The 19,781-nt window shown below is 40.2% G+C and overlaps 1 protein-coding gene across 5 annotated transcripts in view; it reads left to right on the top strand.

Moving 5' to 3' along the window:
- The window catches only part of LOC306661163 (uncharacterized protein), a 102,242-nt gene continuing 82,461 nt past the window's right edge, over positions 1-19,781 (top strand). For all 5 annotated transcript variants that reach the window (XR_013763819.1, XM_079139980.1, XM_079139981.1 and 2 more), the window contains exon 1: positions 1-266. Coding sequence is in view for 4 of the 5 variants with exons in the window: in XM_079139980.1 (XP_078996106.1) it covers positions 11-266 (256 nt within the window). In the remaining variant the exon portion in view is untranslated. The remainder of the gene's footprint in view (positions 267-19,781) is intronic.

The raw sequence follows: 19,781 nt of genomic DNA, 5'->3' as shown, positions 1-19,781 counted from the left end.
TGGGAGGGGAATGGGAAGCTGGAGCTTCAGGGCCAGGAGGTGGGGGAACCGAAGACACTGGTGTAACCTATGTGCACAGTCTTTCTATATACCATACCCTGGTACGCCTGCTAGTAAACGACTACACCAGGCAAGAAGAACAGCGGATCCTCACGTCCTGCCTAAGGACCATGCAGAAACCCCGGACGTCCCGTCGCCTTCTCGGCTGAGAGCGGTGGATCGGTTCGTATTGAGAAATAGGAGGGGAAATGTGGAAATGTTTATGAGTAAGTATTACTTCGGGTCTTAATTCTGCATGGCTCTTTTTTGCTCCCTCCCCCAATGTGGGTGCCCCAGGAGGGAATAACGGGCCGCCTTGTTTCCTTGGGCTAAAAGCCTTGGAGAAGGGGCTGTTCCTTCTGCGGCTACTGACTTCGGGCTGAGCGATCGGGGAGTCCCTTTCGCAGCTGCTAGTGAATTTTAGATTACCTAAAGGGTCCACTGGCAGCAATTGAAAACAACTATAACCCTAAGCCTGGTGACTCCAGTTTCCTAGCCATAGTTCCCAAATTTCAGTGTGCATCTGAAGCACCTGGTAGGCTGATTGCTAGGCCCCACCCCAGAGTTTGTGATCAATTACATTTTAACAAGTCCCTAGGTGATGCATGCAGCCGGTACGGAATCACACGCTGGGAACCACTACCTAGAACAACGGAAGTGTCTGTAATAGGGGTGTGTGTGTGTGTATTTGTGTGTTTATAATCAGAAATTGGCCTGCACAGCCAGTCTCACAACTCCATGTTTGACAGCCACCTAAATAACAGAACAGTGTATAGTGTTTGCTAGCATCCAGCTTTAAGGCGACACCCCCGCGCCATCCATTGCTTTCCAACACCTTTCTCCCCTGGTCCCCTCTTCTCGTTGGCGTGATCGCCAAGACAGCCAGAGGAAACCAGGATTATGGTGGCGTCGGCGGCGGGACCTGAGTGGCAGACGCGGGGGTAGGACTAAGTCGGCCCCGGGATCCCCGCGGAGACAGCGAGCCGGTCCGCGCAGTGGGAGGGCGCGGAGCCGGAGCACAAGGACCCGCGCGAGCACCCGGAGGCGCCCGCCGCTTGCTGCAACCGCCCCCTGCCGGCCGCCCGGCTTGCGCGCCGGCAATCCCCGCAGTTGCCAGGACTCTAGGTTTCCGGCGGCGCGCGGCACAGGACGTTTCCAGCCCCAGCCCATATTTGGTGAAAGTCTTTCAAGACTCCGTCATCCAGCTCCGGGGGGCGGCGGCGGCGGCCCTGGGAGCGGGCTGGGCACCCGCATGGCCGTAGCGTTCCTGAAAAGTGCGCCGCGGCCGCCCACGCCCGGGCCTCCGGCCGCGCGGGACAGGGAGCGTGGCTGACGCGCGGGCCTGCGGGCAGCCTGGGAGACCGCAGCCACCCTCTCCAACCCGCACTCCTGGGGGATTCGAAGGAGGCCCCCGCGTGCGTGGGAGGCTGGCGCGGAGGGCGCCTCGGCCCGATTGTGTCACTTTTCCGGTCCACCCTGCTGTTGACTCGTCCTCCCAGCGGGGCAGCGAGTTGCCGCGCCGTGCCAGATTTAGAGGGTACGCCCAGGCGGCGGGGTGTGGGGGCTCGTCTGACGGTGGCGTTTGCTCAGTCACTGAGTGACCCCAGCAGGGATGTGGACTTGCTCTGGGGGAGCGCTCCAAAAGGATCTGGTTTCTATTGTCTTCGAAGGAATACAAGCTAGAGGGATACATGCTTTTTTTCTCCTGGTCTTCCACAACCCTTCCTCTCTTGCTCCTCAGTTCCCTGTAGCCTTGGGTAAGCTGCTCATCGTCTCTGAATCTTGTATGGTTCATAAGCAAATGAGGAAAGGAGGTAGCAGGTAGTAAAACTGAAGCAGTCCCTTTCAGAACTAAATCTCATGTCTCTGTCTCTGTCTCTCTGTCCCCCACCCCCCAACACACCCCGCCCCATGGAGGAATCAAACACTTGTACAGGGCTCACTCTATGGGCACCGTTTTGAAGGTGTTCTGTATGTTGACTCTAATTGTCCCCTGCCCTATTGAGGCAGATTCTCTTGCTAACATTTTTTACCTAATTGAGGAAATGGAGGCACAGAAAATAAGCGTCTATACAGAAGTCACTCACTTAGCAGGTAGCAGAACTGGATTTGACCCAACACATCTTAGTTCAAACAGGTCTGGCACTAAACCACTGGACTTTATTGCCTGCCCTCTATCTCTTACCTCAGATATTCAGGTCTGTCCCCTTTCCTGGAACTTTCCCTTTATTTAACTTAATCATAATTTATCCAGGTAGTCTAGGAGAAATGCCTCAACTAGAAAAATAGTTGATAAATTAACTGAAGCTGCTACTCCTTAAGAATTGCTTATTGTAGGGGGTTTCAGGAGGGGGAATGGGTTTCCATTTAACAGAAAAAGCCTTCATACAAACAGGTTTACAGAGTGAACTTTTAGGCACCTTGGCAGGCTAGTGGGGAAAAAAGTACCTCAGGGGTTCTTCTGACACCTCCTAAGCCATATTGATCAAGCAGTCCCTACTACTTGAGTAAGGTTTGGCCTGCTGAGAACTAACTGCTTTTGTCACTGAGTTAAAATTTCTACATCACGCACTTGATGGTTCATCAGTCTCAGTGATCCTCAAGGATGGAGGCAACTTTTAACCTGTTTCCACTCCCCCACCCCAAACTATATGAGTACAGTTACCTATATATTTGAGGACAGATTGTTTTTATTTTGGTATGGGGAATTGAACCCAGGGGCACTGCACCACTGAGCCACATCCCCAGCTCATTTTATTTTTTTTTTTTTGAGAGAGAGTCTTGCTAAGTTGCTCAGAGCCTTGTTAAGTTGCTGAAGCTGGCTTTGAAATTGTAATCCCTCTGCTTTCTTCTCCTGAGTCACTGAGATGGTTGGCATGCTCCCCCACATCTGGTTCTGAGGACAGATTCTTCTCAACCCCGATTTATTCAAAGCTCGTGATATATTGTGAGTGCTCGCACTGGTGACATAAAAAAGAGAGCTTTTAACATTGAACTTTCCTTAGAGGACTCCAAGGTCTGTTGAAGAAGTGGATACGGTATGTTGCGTGCTTCACTGCCTCAAGAGCTGGGGTGGAACTACCCGTCTGGGTCTGAAAGGATGAGCAAGTGTCTGATAGCAGGCAAGAACATTTGGGGAAGAGGGAACAGAGCCTTGACTGGTGTAATGTGGTTGGACAATACGATTCCTCTGGAGTACTGACGAGAGAGGTCAGCTGGGACCTTCTGCCAATGGCCTTGCTTGTCATGGCATTGGGATGTTGACTATAGGCAGTGATGAACCATATGAAGTTTTTGCCTTTGCTTCTTCATCTGTAATGAATTGGATTACAATGGGATTGTCCCAGGTAAGACACACACACACACACACACACACACACACACAAGTTCATGAAGGATTAAGCTCTGTAACAGAATATCATGCCTGGAGATTAGTGCCAAACTTAACTTGGTCTAGATGTTGGGAATCATAAGTAGGGGGACTGAGTGGTTGCCAGGTGAAAATATAGGCCTGTTTTCTCTTTTTAAGAGGAAATAACCTGGATTTTGTGTGTATGTATGTGTGACATCTTCACATTTTTAAAAATATTGGCTATTAATTGAACTATTAAAACACTATCCCGGCTGATTGTTGGAAAACCAAAGAAATCAGTATCTGGGTTGCAGTTGTGATCTCCAGAGGGCATATCTCAAAGAATCTGTCCTGCTTCAGTCTTTTGTAACTCCCAGTTACCTGGTATCCATTTAATTGTCAGTTGGACTAGACTTTATTTAAAAATCAGAGCTACCATGTAGCTCTTGATTGTCAACCACATTGGAAAAAGTGTATTTTTATTATTTTTACTTTATTCACTCCCCAAATAATAGTCAGTCTGCCTTCTTCCTCTTCCCCTGAATTAGTGTTGTAAACAGCTGGCATTGCCTTGGCAGCATGATAGGAAGCACCTTTAAAAAAATTATTTTAGGGCATCCGTATCCAATGGGAACTGTATCTGTTTATTTCCGCCACCTGGCATCTGTCCACAGGAAGCCAGGCATTTCTATCTAAATCCCTTACCTTACAGAACTTCTTCTCTTGTGATAACACAGAAGCATTTCATTGGAAAGAACTGGAAGGCACCTCTCCCACCCCACCCTGCAATCCATCTTCTAGAACTGATTGAGCAATATAAAATACAGTAATTATAAGTCACTATCAAGTAGATTGGCTCCAGCAAGGAATTAAGAATTAAACTTCAGCTCTTGTGTTGTCTTATTTCTGGAGATACCTGTCTCTTAATTGCCCACTTAAAACCACACATACCACATTCAGAATATAGAAAGGATTTGATTTGGGAACAGAAGGTGAGCACACAGATTCTACAGAGAAATTGAAGCCATTTATTTGTGCTAGCTTTTTGCAGGTTACAGGGATTAAGTATAAGGGAGAAATCCAGCAATTGGGCTGATTACTGTAATGAGACATAAGATACATTTAACATTCAGCACAATGCCTGACACATAATAAGTGCTTAATAAATTATAATGACCCCTACTGCTAAGCACCATCATTACCTTACTTTTACCACAATTAGCATAGGATGAGCTAACCTTCTCTAGAGAATATTCTCTATTCTTTAGGTGAACTCTGACTATAAAATTGGTACATCTCTTTGATATGTGGTAGACTCGTGATTGATTACAATGATCCATCCATCCCAGTATTCGGGCTTGCGCTAGAGCACCAGTGACCATCCAAGAAATCACTCTAGTGGCCCTGCCTGTCATGGCATTGCCACTTTGCCTATAATCAGCAGTTATAGTTTCCTCATCTGTGAAATAATAGGATTGCCCAGCTCAAGCATCCAAAAGAATCAGCTAGGTAAAAAAATGCAGCGCCTAAGGATCAGTGCCAGCTGCTACTTGGCCTTAGCACTGGGGAGCCATAGGGACATTTGGGACTATCTGTGGAGCCTGGGTTTTGCCTACCATGAACTAGGTAGTTAGGATACATGATCTTAGCTGATCCCTATAAACAACTCTGTAGGGTATTTTATTTCCATTTAAAAGATGAAAAAACTGAGGCTTCTGAAAGTCAGTAACTAGGTGCAAGGGCACCAAGCTGTTTAGGTAGAGCAGTATATGTTTCCAAAGGCCATTCTTTTAAGGAACAACATGGTATTTGCCCTCCAGGAATCTACTTAAGTTTAGGAACTTGCCTGAAGCTTCTTAACTTTCCTTTAGCACCTGAATGTAACTCTGTCACTTAGATATTTTCTAGTTGTGTCTTCAGCTTATTTGTGTTTTCAGCAATTGTGGCTCCTCATTTCTTAATGAGAGTTTGGTAATAAATGAGTTAAATAATAAAAATGGGTTCCCTCCCTTGGGCCCTTGCCTGAACTTGTACCTATTTCCTCTAAAAAGAAAGAGAGAGAGAGGGACAGAAATGTGTCAGAACAGAGGAGGAGGAACTTCTCAGAGATTGAGAGATACCTCTGTTGTAACTTAGTCATCACCATTTTCTTACCTGAGGCAGACGAAGTTGCTACCTCCCACGACCTGTGGTCACCCTCATAACACGGTTACTAAGCATAAAGCCCTCCAGGCACCAGCCAAGTACACCATGTGTGTGATTTTTCACAAGGTGCCCCTAAGCCTTGGGGTTGAGGTTGGAGGTGACCTAGGTTTTTGCAATAAAGAAAAAGCACACAGCAATTTGAGGCTAGTCCCAGGTACTTCTCTGAAATATTTTACCCTCTCTCCTTTGGTTAGGTTTTAACTTTGAAAAGAAAAACAAACAAACAAACAAACAACATCAACAACAACAAAATGTTTTTAAACATGTAAGTCCTAAAGGATAAAGACAACATGCTTGAAATTTTTGAGGTTCCAGGAAATGCTGCCAGGGGAATTATAAAATGTGGAATATATATATACTAGGGAATTGTTGGCCAGAAGATGGATGGTTTAGTTCAATATAATAAAAGTGATATGTGTGGCAGGCTTCATGCTAGATATCGAAGCAAAGAGGAATATCTGGGCTTTGCCATGGTGATTCTCACAGCCCAGGGCAGATGCAGATGCTTACACAGATAAAAGAGTGTGGTGAATGGATGTTCCAGGAGCAACTTTGGAAGTGCTGACAAGGGAGGTCTACCTCTGAGACCCACCCTTTAAAGATGCAAAGTCTTGGTTGATTTGTGTAATTTTGATAAATGAGAGGAGTCTGCCACAGTTACTCTCTAATATACATGTTCCCTTTGGAGATAGTGACTGCAGAGAATATGTGCATCTTCATGGCAGATTAGTAAACCCCTAAAGTAAGAACCTTCAAGAGAGCCTCTTCAAATGTGTTGATTACAGAGGAGACCAGTCCTTTGGGGGCTGGTGGAAATCATGATCACTACCAATCTTTCCTTCTGAGGGTGATGGGAAGGTGAGTGACATTTACAGAGCACGTGCCATAAGCTGAATGCTTTATAGGTTATCTCACTTAATGTTCAAGAGATTCCCTTGAAAACAACTAAGAATGTGAAAGGAGAACCCACAAAATGGCAGAAAATCTTTGCTAGCTATTCTTCTGACAGAAGATTAAGAAGATTAATATCCAGAATATTATATAGAGAACTCAAAAAATTTAATGCATACACACACACAAAATAAATAACCTAATTAATAATTGGGCAAATAAACTAAACAGACACTTCTCAAAAGAAGAAATACAAATGGTCAACAAATACATGAAACAACAGTCAACATCTTTAGCAATTAGGGAAATGTAAAGCAAACCTACCCTGAGATTTCATCTCACTCCAGTCAGAATGGCAGCCATCAAGAATATAAACAACAACAAATGCTGGAGCGGATGTGGCGAAAAGGAAAACATGGTTGATGGGGTTGTAAATTAGTAAAACCACTATGGAAATCAGTATGGAGGTTACTCAAAAGACTAGAAATGGAAGCACCATATGACCTAGCTGTAACTCTCCTTGGGTTTTTTTTTTTTTTTTTTGCAGTGCTGGGGATTGAACCCAGGGCAAGGCAAGCACTCTACCAACTGAGCCATATCCCCAGCCCTCTCCTTGGTATTTATCCTAAAGAATTAAAGTGAGCATACTACAGTTATATGCATGTTTGTGTTTATAGCAGCACAATGCACAATAATCAAACTATGGAAACAGGCTGGTTTGTTATGACTTGGATATGAGGTGTCCCCCAAAAGCTCCTATTAATGCAGGAATATTCAGAGGTGAAATAATTAGATCATGAGAGCTGTAACCTAATCCAACTATGAACGGAATGACTGTGTGTTAACTGTAGGCAGGTGGGCTATGGCTGGAGGAGGTTGGTCACTGGGGCATGCCCTGGCAGGGTTCGTATTGCCTGTCACCCCTTCCCCTTTCCCTCATGCCCACACACCCTGCTTCCTGACTTTGCCAGGGGCTGAGCACCTTAACTCCTCTGGGTTCTTCCCCTATGATGGGCAGCCTCACCCTGGACCCAAAGCAATGGAATTGGCAGTCTGTGGATTGGGACCTCTGAAACTGTGAGCTTCAAATAAACTTCTCCTCATTTAAATTGTTCTTGTCAGGGTTTTGGTAGCAGCAATGCAAACTTGACTAAAGTAGAGTTTTATTCAGTCATAAAGAGAGTCCCTTACCTCTACTCTACTGAGGGAGGAAGGAAGGGAAAGGGGACATACTGGGGAATGATACTGACCAAATTGTACTGTAATTTTCCTGTGCACATTCAAATACATAATAATGATTTCCAACATTATGTATAAATATAATCACCAATAAAAAATATGGGGAAGTTTGTTCTTTGCTTGTGGATGACCCATTCTCTCTCAAGAGTACTCTCTGCTTGAGCCTTACTTTGATTTTTATTTATTTTCACCTCACTTCCACTCTTCTGTCACTTATAATAGAGTTCTCTTGCATGGCTTTTGGTGTCTGACTTAAGAAATATATATATATATATATGGGGGAAAAAAGAGGCTCCTCTGAGATTAGGACAACTTTCTATGCTTTAGGAAATGGAGATTCAGAAAAGTTTAGAAACTTGGTCAAGATCGGAGAATTAGAATATGACTGAACAAGCATCTACAGGCCTGTCTGACCCCAAGACTCAAGTTCCCCTACCTTTGTGAATACTTTTCCTGGTTTTTAAAATCACTACCACCAAGTTGCCTTTATAGAGCCAGCCCTTTAAACTTGCTTTAGCACTTTCAGATCCGTGGTGCTGGGTCTTGAAGTCTTTGAGTCACTGGATGACTCTTCAGCTTCTAAAAGCTGCAAATTAAAGTGAATGGGATCATTGCTGTCATGTCAACAGAACAAGCCTGGTAATCTTAAGTCTGTGCTCACACCTGCCCTCTTTGCTAGGACACCATGTGTGGTGATTTAGATAGAAGTGATATCTGTTTTCCAGTAACAGATGACAGGCTGCAGAAAATGTGGTGGAGTATAACTAGAAACAACAAAGGAAGCATGATTTGGGGATGTTGTATTTGAAAGACAGATGGGAGGTTCCGTGACAGCTGAAAGCTACACTTGAGTACTGTGCTGTACTGGGTGGAGTACTGTGGTGTAACCTGGAAGAGTGTCTTGGGAGGAAGTTAGGTGGCTGTCTGAAGAAGGTGTTGAACAGTGCACTGAGGTGTGTGTACACTCGTGTGTTGTGTGTGTTAGGGAGGTAAGGAGGGAGGTGTGGAATGAGCAAGGGAGTAAGAGCTCACAAACAAAAATAGAAAGTATCAGGCACTTAGGGGAAGAGAGCCTGAGCTTTTTTAGAGGTCTTGAGGCCACATGTAAGTTCAATGGGTACCTTTCTTGCTGTGGAGTGACTTCAGGTTAACTACTGGGTTTTAGTTTCTTTAGCAGTGATCCAGGCAAAATAATATCTCAGAGTTACTGGCAAGATTGAGTGAAATGTTAAGGGTTGACTTTTTGGAAACTGAGATGTGCCCAATAAATGTGTCAGCCTGGGATTCATGCTTCAATCTGAATTTCCCACAGAGCCTTGGAAAGGTGAGTGTTCAGTAGTGAACAGAGAAGGTGAGTGGTTGGTGTGAGCATGGGTACCATGGGTGGTGGCAGAAGGACAGACTGAGTAGGAGTGAGGTTCTGGAAATGAGGCCAAGCTGATAAGAGCAGTATGAATTCTGACATTCCCCTGGATACATTGTCCTTTCTGTTACAACTCCTCTACACTCCATCTTCCTTTCATTTCCTCGGCTTGTGGCTCTACTGTTTTGAATAGAAAAGAAGTCCTGGAGTCCCAGCACAGGAAAGGTGACCAAAAGGGTGGGCTTTCAGAGCTGCCATTCTGCAAACACTGTTTCCAAGGGCTGCAACTGTGAAGGCTGGGGCTAGGGAGGGAGGGATGAGAATGGGAGTGGAAACAACCTCACGGAAGACTTCTGAAGTGACTCGAAGTGAGAATCATGACCATTTCCATCTGAAATTACTTCTCCAGTTATTATTACTTGCTAACCATCTGGAACCAAATGGGGTTAATTTAGCACCACGCTGGAAATCTTACAACGTGACCCACATCCTCGGGCCAGGGACATCCAGGTTTTGATCCTTTGAAAATGCCATTTTGGAACACACTTGGTGTTGGTTCATAGGAACTTAGAAGTGTGCCGAGCTGTGAGTCATCCCGTCTGCTTCCTCCCGCAGGACCGTGGGAAAGGGATGGGCAGATCAGTTCAGATAAAACCTGGACCCACCCAGACTCTCACTGAAGGCTGGAAACACACATTAGAAAGGGTTTTAAAAATCTAATTGAACTCGGAAAAGAGATAACAAGCCTCTTCTTTGGTTTTCACTTGGATATGAAGTCTAGTTTTGTTTCCTGCAGTCTCCAGTCTCTAGTGTGGCTGATATCTATGACCCTTCAGACTTCTGGAGGGTTCGCGCCTGACTTTTAAAACACATCTATGAAATGATTGCATGGTGCTAGGGTTTGAGAACACCGAGATGACTACAATGTGGTCTCTGACATTGAGGAAGGCACAGTCTAGAGGTGTGAGAACTGGTGTAAATACTGTGTGTGTATATATATACTATGTAGTGGGTGCAGTATTACAGGAGCTGCTCCTGGATTCCTAGCTGAGCAGGGCCCCACACTAGGGATGCAGTCTTCTTACACTGGATAATGCTGTTCTTGAACCTCCAATGTTTTCTCTGTAGAGCTTGGAAGGGCAAGCTACGTTTTTCTCTGCTTGAGATTTGACTCTGCTTAGATCAGTTATCAGCATGAGACTTAAGGATCCTCTAACAGCCTCTCATTCTTAAGGGTTGGATATTTTTTATCCAAGGGGTCTTTTCACTTTTCCTTAGCAAGCACTCTAGGACTCTGAATGTTTGTAGCCTTCTGGGTAAACTTGTATCTTCCAATGTTCCACTGAAGCTAGTGGACTTGTGACTTATACTCTTGGCCTTCCCTGAGGTGGTGCATGATGAAACTCAGTTTCTGTAGTATTGTTTTAAAGGTGAATCCAGTTCTTAGAAACCTTGTCACAAGGGAAATGGACAAGAAGGGAGTGCATATGGGCACACTCCATGATTCCTTTACACTTGGTGGCATTTAAAAGTATTGTTTGATTCTACCATTGTTTATGAATGCTATCTGGCTTTATTTCCTATCTTCCATATTTTTTGGTTTTAATTTTCTCTTTTTGTTTATTTTCTTAATGTGGAAACCGAGGCACTGATTTAATCCTTTTAATTTCTATTACAAACACTTTCCCTCCTTTTAAAATATGCATAGATTTCCCTCTACTCCTATTTCTATTGCCTCTCACAAATTTTTATATATTATGCTTTTATTTTTGTACAGTTTAAAAGATTTTCTAGTTTTATTTTTAATTTATTTTTGAATCTTGGAGAATTTAGATGTGTGTTACTTAGGATCCAAATATTTGGAAACTTTCTATATGTCATTTATTTATTTCTTGTTTAATTTCTTTGTGATCAGAAAATAAACTATATACTTTTTGAATTCTTTTACATTTTTTGAGGCTTGTATTATGGCCCAGAATATGGTCTATCTTGAAAAAATGTCTATTTTGCTGTTTTGGGTGGAGTGTTCTATAAATGTCAATTTGTTTAAGTTGTTAAATAGTATTGTTTAAGTCTTCTATAACTCATTGATTTTTTTTTTATGTACCTATTTTTTTGATAATTGTGAGAGGAGTATTGAAATTTCTGACTACATTTGTGAATTTTTCTGTTTTACCTTTTACTCAGGTCAGTTTTACTTGATGTGTTTTCAACTTCTGTTCCTAGATGCATAAACATTTAGAATCACTGTGTCCTTTGGATAAATTGACCCCTTTTAAATTATTATTTTTAATTATTTGGTACTGGGATTGAACCCAGAGGCACTCTTCCACTGAGCTACCTCCCCAACCCTTTTTATTTTTATTTTTGAGACAGGGTCTTACTAAGTTGCAGAGGCTGGCCTCAAACTTGTGATCTTCCTGCCTCAGTCTCCCAAGTAGCTGGGATTGCAGACATGTGCCACCAACCTTGGTTTTACCTTATTTTGAATAAAGCATCTCTTGACATTTCTTTGTTCATTAAAGCTATTATAATGTTCTTCAAAATTCAGCAATCCTCCAAAATTCATCTCCATTAAATATACATTTTTTTGAGACAGGACCTTGCTAAGTTGCTGACTGTGACTTTGAATTTGCCGTCCTCCTGCCTCAGTGTCCCAAGTCTCTGGGGTTTTAGGTGTGTGCCACCATGCCCAGCCCTCTGCAGTTATTAGCCAGTGTATTCTCTGCACTAGCTAATTTTTGTGTCAACTTGACTGGGCCACAGGATACCCAGTTATTTGATCCGACATTGTTCTGGGTGTGTCTGTGAGGATGTTTTGGGATAAACTTAACTTTTAAGTCAGTAGACTAAGTAAAGCATATTGCCCTCTCCAATGTGGGTGGATCTTTTTTCAATTAGTTAAAGGTCTTAATAGAATAAGGCTGACCCTCCTGATAGAGAAAATTCTTCCTGCATGATTGTCTTTGAGCTGGGACATGGATTTTTTTCCCTGTCTTTAGAGTTAAGCTGACACATTGGTTTTCCCTGGGTCTCAAGCCTGTTGACCTTGGGACTGGAACTACATCATCAGCTCTCTTGGGGCTGCAACTGGCCAACAGCTGATCTTGGATCTTATTGGCCTTCATACTTGCATGAGCTAGATCTTTGTAATAAGCCTTTGTCTGTCTCTGCCTCTGTCTACCTCTCTGTTTTAGTCAGTTTTTTCACTGCTGTGACCAAAAGATCTGACAACAACAATTTTAGAGAAGGAAAAGTTTATTTGGGTCCCAACGGTTTCAGAGGTCTCAGACTGACAGCTCCATTCTTCAGGGTAGGACCTCATGGTGGAAGAGTGGAGGAAAGCAGCTCAGGACATCACACCAGGAAGCAGAGAGACAGCTCTGCTCAATAAAATATATACCACAAAGGCACACCCCCCAGGGACCAACTCCTCCAGCTACACCCTCCCTGCCTACAGTTATGGCCCAGTTAATTGCTATCAGTGGATTAATGCACTGATTAAGTTAACCCTATCATAACCCAATCATTTCACCTCTAAGCTTCTTGCATTGTCTTACACATGAGCTTTTGGGGGATGCGTCATCTATAAACCATAACACTGTACACACACACACACACACACACACACACACACACACACACACTCACACGTTTTGGATTCTATTTCTCTGGAGAACCCTGACTAATCTATAAACCCTCCTTATCCCAAGCAATACTCTTCACTCTGAAATCTACTCCCTACTCTGGTTCTCTTTTGGTGTTTACATGATTTTATTCCTTTATTTTTAACCCACTTGTATCTTTATATTTGAAGTGAGTTTCTTATAATTTGGTTGTGCCTTTTTACCCAAAGTGATGTTTTACATTTTTGAATTGAAATGTTTACACCATTCACATTTAATGGGATTGTTAATATAGTTAGGATTATCCTATTTCTGTTTTCTATTTGTTCTATCTGTTTTTTTATTGTTTTTTCACTTTTCCTTTCTTGGATTGAATTTTTTAATATTACATTATTACATTTTACTCCTCTTACTGGCTTACGAACTTTACTTTGTAAAGTTTTTTAATATTTCAGTGGTTGCTTCAGGGTTTGTAGTATGCATTTTAAGTTTGTCACAGTCTACCTTCAAATGACATCTACTGTTTCACATAAGAAGACCATACTACAGGAACCTTTTCAGTTTTTGCTTTGTGTTTTATTTCTACATGGGTTATAGAGTCCACAATACATTTTAGATATTTTATCATTGTTTAATTGTTAAACAGTCAATAATCTTCTGAAATATATATATATATATATAAAGTAAGAAAAAGTCTTTTATGTTTACCCATCAACTTGCCATTTCTCGGGTGCTTTTCATTCCTTTGTTTGGATCCACTTGATATTATTTTTGCCTCTGCCTTATGTACTTCTTTGAATGTTTCTTGTGCAGGTATTCTGGTGATGAACTCTGTCACCTTTTGCATGTCTTAAGAATGTTTTGTTTCATTTAAGTTTTTGTTTTGAAACAATACAGAGCCACAGGAAATTGCACAAACAGTACATAGAGTCAATTCCGTGTAATCTTCATCCAGCTTTCTCCTTTGGTGGCATCTTATATGTTACCAAAGCTAGGAAACTAGTTTTGTTAACTATTCTACAGACTTTTATCAACTTTTTTTTTTTTTTTTTTGGTACCAGGGATTGAAACCAGGGATGCTTTACTTCTGAGCTACATCCCCAGTCCCCCACCTTTTTTTTTTTTTTTTTTTTCTTCTTAAATTTAAAGACAGATTCTCCCTGAGTTGCTTAGGGCCTCACTGAGTTGCTGAGGCCAGTTTTGAACTTGCAATCCTCCTGCCTCAGCCTCCCGAGCTACTGGGATTGCTCCATACCCGGCTTCACCCTCATTCTTGACTGCATATAGGATTCTAAGTTAGCAGTTTTTTTCTTTTATTACTTTATAGATGTTTCCCCATTGCTTCTGGCTTGCGTTGTTCTGAATGGAAATATGCTGCCATTCAAAAGTTTCTTCTTCTCTATAAGATTTTTATTTATTTATTTTTTTATGGTGCTGGGAATTGAACCTAGGACTTTGTGCATGGGAGGCAAGCACTCTACCAACTGAGCTATAGCCCCAGTCCCCCAAATACTTTTATTTATTACCAGTTTTAAACAATTTGATGATGGTGTGCCCTGGTGCAGTTTTCTTCATGTTTTTGCCCTTGGTGTTCTTGGATCTGTATACTTTAAATTTTTATTAAAATTTGGGGAAAATCCAGCTATTACTTTTTCAAACAGTTTTGGGTCTTACACATTCCCTTGCTTGCACTTGGAAACTCCAATTTCATGTGTATTAGGTCTCTCATAGTTTTTATTAGCTTACTGAAACTCTGTTTATTTTACTTTTAGCCTTTTCTTTTTTCTCTGTGTTTCATTCTGAATAATTTTAATGCTCTGTCTTCAAGTTTATCTGGTTTTTTTCAGTGCCAGGAATTCAACCCAGGGCCTTGTGCATGCTGAGCTATATCTTCAGCACTAGCCCTTATTATTATTTTTTTAAATGGCAGCAGTGATTAACTCTGCTGTTAATCACTTTGGTTGTATTTTTCATCAAAGACATTATAGTTTCAACCCTGGAAGCTTGATTAAGATCTTTTAAAATAAATTCCATGTTGCTAGTTAACATGCTGAATCTTTCCATGTCCTTGTTGAATATATGGAATACATGTATAATAACTCTTTCAATGTACTTGTCTACTAATTCTATTGTGTGTGTCATTTATACGTTTGTTTGTACTGATTAAACTTTCTTTTATTTTACATATTTTTTCTGCTTATTTGCATGCCTGATAACCTTTGACTGGCTGTCAGACATTGTGAATTTTATCCTGTTGTGTGCTAGGTATATTTACATTCCTAAAACTATCCTGGATTTTGTTCTGGAACACAGTTAAGTTTCTTGGAAACGGTTTAATCCTTTCAAGTTTTGCTGCTAAGCTTTGTTAGAGACAGAGCAGCATTTAGTCTAGGTTTAATTTGTCCCCACTACTAAGCCAAAACTCTTCTAAATACTGCACCTGATATCCCATAATTTATGAAGTTTTCCATTCTGGATGCTGGGAACACAAACTATTTCCAGCTCTATGTGTGTTCCAAGTACTGTTTCCTCTGTTTCTTTTAGGTAATTTGTCCCCCAGCCTAGGGTAGTCTCCTCACCCGAATGCACTGATCGATACTTAGTTGAAAACATGAGGGGGTGTCTTTTTCAGGTCTGTGGAGTTTTTTCTGTGTGCGGTTCTTTCTTGTCCAGTACTCTGCCATTACTTTACACACTTTGGCTTCAAGCAGCCAGCTCTCTGATCAGCTGGCCTGATCTGACGGCTGACCAGATTCCCTCTGACTGTGCTGCAGCCCAGGTACAATTTTCAAGCAGTCGACTGGGAGTGATTGTAGGTCTTACTTCTTTTAGTTCCCCCCTCAAAGCAATCACTGTCCTGTGCTGTTTGATGTCCTATGCCTACAAAATGTTTTTATATCTTTTTATATCTTTTGTCTGGGTAAAAGATATTTTGTTTCATGCAGGAAGGTAAGTCTAGCCATCATTTCTCCATTTCAGCTGAAAGGGGAAGTCTTGTAAGTGGAACTTTGCTAAAGAAACCATTGGTCCCCTGAGACAACTGTAACAAAGTACCACAAACATATATTCTCTCACAGGTCTAGAGGCTAGTGTTTTGGAATCAAGGCATGAGCATGGCTACACTACCTCTAAAGCTTCTAGGAAAGAATTCACTCCAATCTGTCTGCCTGTCTGCACATGGCCCACTCCTCTGCACCTGTGTTTCTGTGTCCAAAGGATTAGGAATCACCTCAAACCAATATCACCTCATCTTAACTTGGCTACATCTGCAAACACCCCATTTCTAACATAAGATCTCATTCACAGGTGCCAGGAATTAGAATTTCAACATATATTTTTTTTGGCACAGGGGAGGCACAATTCAACCTATAACAGAAAATTGTGTTCTTATTTATGATTAAATAATATCTGAAAGAGGAACAAAGATGACTGGTCTTTGCAGTAAACTGTTAAAATATCCTGCATGATTAATCAGCTTTAAATATCCTCAAGTATTATGACAGATTAATTTCTAAATAAGCTCCAGACCTATCTTTTCTTAAATATGATTTGTTAAAACAGTGAGATTATTGCTTTAAAATTTCTCATTTTTGCTATTTAAAAAAATGGTTTTTTTGTTTGTTTGTTTTTGGAATTCTGATTTATCTGAAGGATATTTAGGAGTTAGAAAGAGTTCAAACTGGGAATTGTAGAGGTTAGCTGCTGTAATGCTGTCTTAAAGTATCATTTTGCCTAAGGATAAAAATATGTAGTGAATTATAGCCTCATTATTTGGGGGGATTAGAAGCAACTCAGTCAAAGATGCTGACCCTTGGTTCCATTTATAGCTTCTTTAAAAAAAAAAAAGCCACAGAGGGAATCATTCACCTGCTCTTCCAGCAGCTAATAGAGTCTAGTTCCATGAGCTAATACCAGTGATGGAGGCATGATCAAAATATAGGTCATAAAAGTTTACAGTTTCAATAGACTTTCCTTAGGGTAACAATAAGTGTTTAATCATGCCTGTGAATACAGACTTTCTGTAGTGAAGGCAATTCTGAGATCACCCTCATTACTTTTAATATGCTGCACTATTTTAGTTTTGATTGTAAATATGATTTTCTTCCTACTAAGAATCTTGAGAGAACAAATATCCTGGTACTTAATATACTATCTCAGTAAATATCTGTACCAGAGATGGCAGCAGAAAATTGAAGAAGGAAAGACAAAATGAATGAATGAGGCTCCAAGGAGGTTGGTATCATGTATACAGCCACACAACTAGTGAGTGATAGAGTGGAACTAAAACTACTCTCACAGGTCTCAAGTAGTTTTCTTTACAACATCTATATTTATAATCTCTTTGAATCTCAGTTCTCTTTCAACATTATAATAATCTTCATGAATAATTATTGTTAACACTCAGCATTCTCTTTCTAGTAATTTTCGAGTACTTTTAATATTTTAATTCATGTGGTTCCAATTCGGTAAGGTAGGCACGATTATCCTTACCTTGTAGGAACTAAAACATGCTCAAGGTTATGTCTATTAAGTGGTCAAGCTGATATTGGAACCCAGGCAGTCAGGCAGTCAGGGACTAGGGTCTATATGCAAATCACAATGATACAATACCTGAAATGCAGTGATGTTGTCTTTTTGTTATAGTTGTATGTGAGAAAGAGTAAACTGATATTTAATAATACAGAATAACATCATAAAATTTTATTGTATAAACATGTATTTTTTAAAAAAACCTCAGTTAATTTTGTGTTCAAGATGCCCATTCATTTATTTTCCACCCAAAATACAGAATGAGTAGGAAACATAACAAAATTTATATACTAATATTACTTGGAAGTATACAAAGTTATATACTAATATGACTTAGAATAAATTAAAGATATTCCTTGGATATCAAACACTTTTTGATGGTTGGCTGACATGTTTTTATAAACAATAATCAGTAAGTTAAAATTCATTCTTATTTTCTCCAAGGGAGTTAAGTCTCATTCTTTTCATTTTTTTCTGTATAATTGCAGTATAAAAGTCATTCTAGTTCTGTTCATTTTTTAAAATCGATTACTGTTTGCAAAATGCATTTTTTTAGCTTGTCACAGTCTTTCTTCAGGTACTCTTATACTGATTTATGCAACATGTAAGAACCTTCAACAATGTATTTTGATTTTCCCCCCTCTGGACCTTTGTGCATTGTATCATATATACTTCTACATGTGTTATTAACTCCACAGTGCATTGTAATTTATTTTTGATTCAACGTATTGTCTTTTAAGGAAATTTAAAATGAGAAAAGTATTTCATATTTACTCATATTTATCAGTTCTGGTACTCATAATTCCTTTTTGTAGATTCAATTTCCATCTTATATGATTTTTTTTTCCCTAAAGGAGCTTCCTTGAATATTTCTTATAGTTCAAGTCTGCTGACTGTAAGTTCTGTCTGATTTTGTTTATCTAAAAATGGTGTTTATTTCAACTATTATATATAATTATAATGCACTAATTAAAATATTAATAACAATAACAACAGAAGGGAGTTCAATAGAGCAGAACAAGCAGATGCGGAGAAAGAAGGAGGAAGGGAAAGTACCGGGGAATGAGACTGATCACATTATGTTCCTGTGTGAATATGGCATAATGAATCCCACTGTTGTGTATGATTATAATGCACCAATAAAAATAAAACATAATTCAAGAGATAAATAAAAAATAAAATGGTGGTTATTTTTCTTTCCTTTTTGAAGAACAGTTTCCCATTTGGAATTCTAGGCTGACAAGCGTTTTTCTTCTTTCTGTTAGCCCTTTAAAGATGCTGTTCCATTGTTGTTTGGCATGCTTCTGGAAAGAAGTCTGCTGCCATTTTGGTTCCTCTGTCAGAAATGTGTCTTTTTTTCTGGCTACTTTTTGATCCTTTCTCTTTCTTGCTGGTTTTCAGCAATTTGATCATCATATGTTTTGGTGTTAATTTGTTTTAACCCTGATTGGGATTCATTAAGATTCTTAGATCTATGGGTTTATAGTGTTTTATCGAATTTGAAAAAATTTCTCATCATAATTTCCTCATATATTTTTCTGTTCCTCTACTTTTCCCCTGACTTCAATTTCACATATATTAGGTTGCTTATTATTACCCCACAAGCCAAAAGTCTTATTAATTTTTATAGTGCCCCCCCTCTTTTTTTCTTTTTCTTTTTTCCCCTCTGTATGCTTCAATGGGGTAAATATTCTAATTTGCTTTGCCCCCAAAGTCACTGATTTTTTTTTCTGCAGTGTCTTATTAAACTCATTCAATGAAACATTTTAAATTTCAGATATTATACTATATCCTTAGAAGTTCTATTTGACTTTCTTATTTTTCCATTCTCTTCTCATTATATTTATATTTTACCTTAGATTTGTGTACATAGCTCTAAGAGTTGTTTTAATGGTATCTTCTAGTTTCATTATCTGTCATTTCTAGGTCTCTTTCTATTGATTAACTTTCCTCCTTACTCTGGATTATATTTTTTCACTTCTTCTCATGTCTAGGAATTTTATGTTGGAAGCTGAGTGCAATGAATTTTGTGTTGTTGAGTTTATTGATTTTTTTTAAAGCAGTGTTGAGCTTTGTTTTACATGCAGACCAGTTTGCCCATTTGAGACCTATTTTTAAGCTTTTCTGAAATAGGACTAGTGGAACTGCACTCAAGAGACAGTTCAACCTTCCCAATAAGTGTCACTATACTGATGCCTCTACTGAATGATCTAGGATATCACTAAGATATCTATTCTGCTAGTCAAAAGAAGAAAAGTCAGGTATTTATTTAAGATGAGATGATCAGGAATGACTTCACTGAGAAGTTAACAGTTGTACATAAATACTTTTCTTAAACTGTGGTATATATATATACAATGGAATATTACTCAGCTATAAAGAATAATAAAATTATGGCATTTGCAGGCAAATGGATGAAATTGGAGACTATCATGCTAAGTGAGATAAGCCAATCTCAAAAAACCAAAGGAAGAACGATCTCGCTGATAAGCGGATGATGACACATAATGGGGGGTGGGAGGGGGGCAAGAATGGA

The sequence above is a fragment of the Sciurus vulgaris genome, assembly GCF_902686455.1.
Source record: "Sciurus vulgaris genome assembly, chromosome: 1".
In the NCBI taxonomy this organism is placed as follows: domain Eukaryota; kingdom Metazoa; phylum Chordata; class Mammalia; order Rodentia; family Sciuridae; genus Sciurus; species Sciurus vulgaris.
This window is presented reverse-complemented; position numbering and strand designations above follow the sequence as displayed.